This window comes from Zosterops lateralis (assembly GCF_965231275.1).
Source record: "Zosterops lateralis genome assembly, chromosome: 33".
Classification (NCBI taxonomy): domain Eukaryota; kingdom Metazoa; phylum Chordata; class Aves; order Passeriformes; family Zosteropidae; genus Zosterops; species Zosterops lateralis.
Genome location: NC_139793.1, coordinates 3,002,441 through 3,006,395, shown reverse-complemented (window position 1 = coordinate 3,006,395; position 3,955 = coordinate 3,002,441). Strand labels below are relative to the sequence as shown.

General features: G+C 65.3%; 1 protein-coding gene across 1 annotated transcript; it reads right to left on the bottom strand.

The window, feature by feature from the left end:
• Positions 1-205: 205 nt before the first annotated feature.
• On the bottom strand, positions 206-3,874 carry VMA22 (vacuolar ATPase assembly factor VMA22; the record flags this gene model as incomplete). Its single annotated transcript, XM_083881299.1, has 7 exons — positions 206-358; positions 445-637; positions 1,124-1,252; positions 1,588-1,679; positions 2,050-2,153; positions 3,070-3,170; positions 3,868-3,874. The coding sequence occupies 7 exons, from the start codon at positions 3,872-3,874 to the stop codon at positions 355-357; spliced, it is 630 nt and encodes a 209-aa protein (XP_083737425.1). The 3' UTR covers positions 206-354.
• Positions 3,875-3,955: the final 81 nt, after the last annotated feature.

Here is a 3,955-nt window from a genome sequence, read left to right as displayed (position 1 = left end):
ATAAACATAGACCTTGGCAAAAAGGGGCGTGTCTGAGTCACGGCCGGTGTGTGACTGAGGTGGCAAGTGACCCTGCGGTGGCACTGGTGTGGCCATTGGTGACAATGACCCTGTGGTGGCACTGGCCATGGTGGCACTGGCACTACTGGAACCTCACAGTGACAAATGACCCTGCGGTGGCACCAGGACGGTGACAAGCTGGGGGAACCACAGTGACTTTATTGGGGGTGGGGACACAAGGGGACTCCCCTCAGTCACAGTGTCACCTGCCACGCCCTCAGTGTCACCCAGTGCTCAGTGTCACCTGCAGGCCTCGGGGACTTGGTGCTGTTGTCCTTCGTGGTGGCAGCTGTGTCACCTGTGAAGGGACATGTCCCCAAGGCTCCCTTGTGTCCCCATGTGTCACCTGCAGACATGTCCTCGTCACTCTGGCTGTTCACTCACGCAGTCACCGAGGTCACCGTGTCACTCTGGGTGTCCTCTGTGCCCTTGCTGTCCCCAGGGGTCCCCATGGGGGTGTGGCTGTCCCCGCTATCCCCTCCCTGGTGACATTTCTGCCGCAGGAGTTGCCGGTACCGCGCCGCCGCCGCCTCCAGGGTGGCCTGGAGTTCGGCCACCTCCACGGCCAGTGTCACCCCTGGGGACAGCGGGGACACCGCCGAGGTCACAGGGGTCGGTCAGGACCTTCAGGCCCTCCCCGGTTTTGGGGACAGCCCAGATTTGGGGCATTGTCTCCCATTCTTGGGACCCCCCAGGTTTGGGGACCCTCCCAGTACCCCCCAGTCTCACCCAGTTCTACCCAGCTGCTCCCAGTCCTCCCCAGTTCCTCCCCAGTTGCTCCAAGTTCCCCCCAGTTTCCTCCAGTTCCTCCCTAGTTCCTCCCTAGTTCCTCCCTAGTTGCTCCCAGTTCCCTCCAGTTCCCCCCCAGTCCCCCCCAGTCCCCCCCAGTCCACCCCAGTGCACCCCAGTGCACCCCAGTCCCCCCCAGTCCCCCCCAGTCCACCCCAGTGCACCCCAGTGCACCCCAGTCCCCCCCAGTCCCCCCCAGTCCACCCCAGTCCCCCCCAGTCCACCCCAGTCCACCCCAGTGCACCCCAGCCCCTCCCAGTCCCCCCAGTCTCACCCCTCTGGAAGCTGCCCTGGGCCTGCCTCAGACTGGGGGGCACCAGGACCCCAAACCAGCCCAGGGGGTCTGGGGGGGGCCGGCTGGGGGTCCCCTCCTTTTCGGGGGCTCCTCGACGCTGCCGCAGCCCTGAGGGGGAGAGAAAGGTCAGAGAGCCCCCAAAAACTAACTGAGGGACCCCCCAGGACCCCTAAGAACCCCTGAAAACCAACTGAAGAACCTCCCAGGACCCCTCAGAACCCCCCAAAACCAACTAAGGAACCTCCCAGGACCCCTCAGAACCCTCCAAAACCCCTCATGACCCCCAAAACCAACTGAGGAACCCCCCAGGACCCCTCAGCACCCCAAACTCCCCCCCTGCACCCATGGGTGACATCCCCAGAACCCCCAGTCTGGCCCCAGCACCCACTGGGGACATTTTGGGGACCCCCAAGACCCCCAGGAACCACTCAGCCCCCCCTCACCGTCACCCCCATCCTGCTGGGGGTCGGGGTCCTCGGGGTCCCCCCCTGTTCCAGGCACCTCCTCAAAGTGGGGGCGTCCCTCGGGGTCCTGCCTGGGGGTGACACAGTGGGGACAGTGTCACCGCCGTGTCCTGCTGTCCCTTTGTCACCCCAGGGACACCCCAGCACCCCCCTGTCACCCTTAAACCTCCCCCCACACTGATGACATGGGTGTCACCCCCGTGTCACCTCCCCAAACTGGGGACACCCCTTTGTGTCTCCTCTCAGTGTGTCCCCAATGTCCTCATGTCCCTGTGTCCCTGTCACCTCCCCAAGGGTGTCCCCAATGTCCTCATGTCCCTCCCCGTGTCTCTGTCATCTTCCCCAGTGTGTCCCCAATGTCATTTCCAGTGTCCCTGTCACCTCCCCAAGGCTGTCCCCAGTGTCCCCTCCAGTGTCCCCCCCGTGTCCCCATGTCCCCACCTGTGGCACACACGCACTCGGGGCACCATGGTGGCCCCGTACTGCAGGGACGAGACGCGGTGACAGCCCAGGGAGTACCGGGCCTGGGCCAGGGACAGCCACCCCTGTGGGGACAGTGGGGACATTGGGGGTCACTGGGGACATTGGGGACACAGCACGGGGACAGCCACCCCTGCAGGGACAATGGGGACACTGGGGACACAGCACAGGGACAGCCACCCCTGCAGGGACAGCAGGGACACTGGGGACACAGCACGGGGACAGCCACCCCTGCAGGGACAGCAGGGACACTGGGGACACAGCACGGGGACAGCCACCCCTGCAGGGACAGCGGGGACACTGGGGACACAGCACGGGGACAGCCACCCCTGTGGGGACAGTGGGGACACTGCATGGGGACAGCCACTCCTGCGGGGACATTGGGGACAGTGGGGACACAGCACGGAGACAGCCACCCCTGCGGGGGGACACACAAGCACAGCCAGCCCTGGAAGGACACAGCCCTTGAGGGTGACAGAGGGACATGAGGTCAGGGACAGTCACCTGTGGGGACACAGGGACAGAAGCCACAGGCAGCCCTGGGGACACGGGGAGCACATGGCCCTGTGGTGTGTCCCTTTGTGTCCCCACAGTGGGTGACATGTCCCCCCCATGTCCCAGGACTGGTGATGTGTCCCCACAGCAGGGACTGTCCCCAGGTGTGTCCTGGCTGGTGGCACCTCCTCACACACCTCCATCATGTCCGCACTATGTCCCCATTGGGTCCCCACTGTGCCCCCATTGTATCCCCATTGTGTCCCTGCTGTGTCCCCCCTGTGTTTCCATTGTGTCCCCATTGTGTCCCCTCCGTGTCTCCATTGTTGTCTCCATTTTCGTCCCCACTGTGTCCCCATTGTGTCCCCTCACTGTCCCCATGTCCCCACGGTGTCCCCTCAGTGTCCCCTCAGTGTCCCCTCAGTGTCCCCTCGGTGTCCCGGTGTCCCCCCAGTGTCCCCTCAGTGTCCCCTCAGTGTCCCGTACCTGCCGCAGGTGTTGCTCCAGGCGCTCCCGTCGCTCCTGCAGCAGCTCCAGCGCCTCCATCACCTCCAGCGCCGCCTCGTCCAGGGACAGCGACAGCGACCCTGGGGGGGACACGGCTCCGGACCCCGCCCCAAAACCGAGGGGACACCGGGGGGACCCCAGAGCCACTCGGGCCGCGGGGCCTCCCCCTGGGGTCACCCGTGTCCCCAGAGACCCCCCGGACCCCTCAGGGACACCCCAAACATCCCCGGGACTCCCCCAGACACCTCCGGAGACCCCCCAGACACCCCCCAGACACTCCCGGACACTTAGAAACCTCCCAAACACCCCCAGATATCCCTCAAACGCCCCCAGGACCCCCCCAGAAACCCTCGGGCTCTCAGAGACCCCCCCAAACACCCCCAGAGACTCCCCAGGCACCCCCAGACACCCCCGGACCCCTCAGAGACCCCCCCAAAGACCTTCAGAGACCCCCCAAACACCCCCCGTCCCTCAGAGATCCCCCAAACACCCTCAGAGACCCCCCCAAACATCCCCGGGACTCCCCAAACACCCCCAGGACCCCCCCCCCCCCATACACCTCCGGGCCCTCAGAGACACCCCTGGATCGCCAGAGAGCCCCCCCCAAACACCCTCAGCCCCCCGGAAACCCTCTCAAACACCCTCAGGTTCCTTAAGACCCCCCAAATCCACCCTAAAACGTTCCTGGTCTCGTAAAGACTCCCAAAAAAACCCGGAGACTCCCGCAAACACCCCCGGGACCCCCAAACCCCCCCGGAGCTCCCGGTCCTCCCTCACCGTCCATCGCCACCCTCACCGGGTCCTCAGGCTTGGCCCCACCTCATCCAATCACAGCTCGCCCCGGCACCCCTCAAGCAATCAGCGC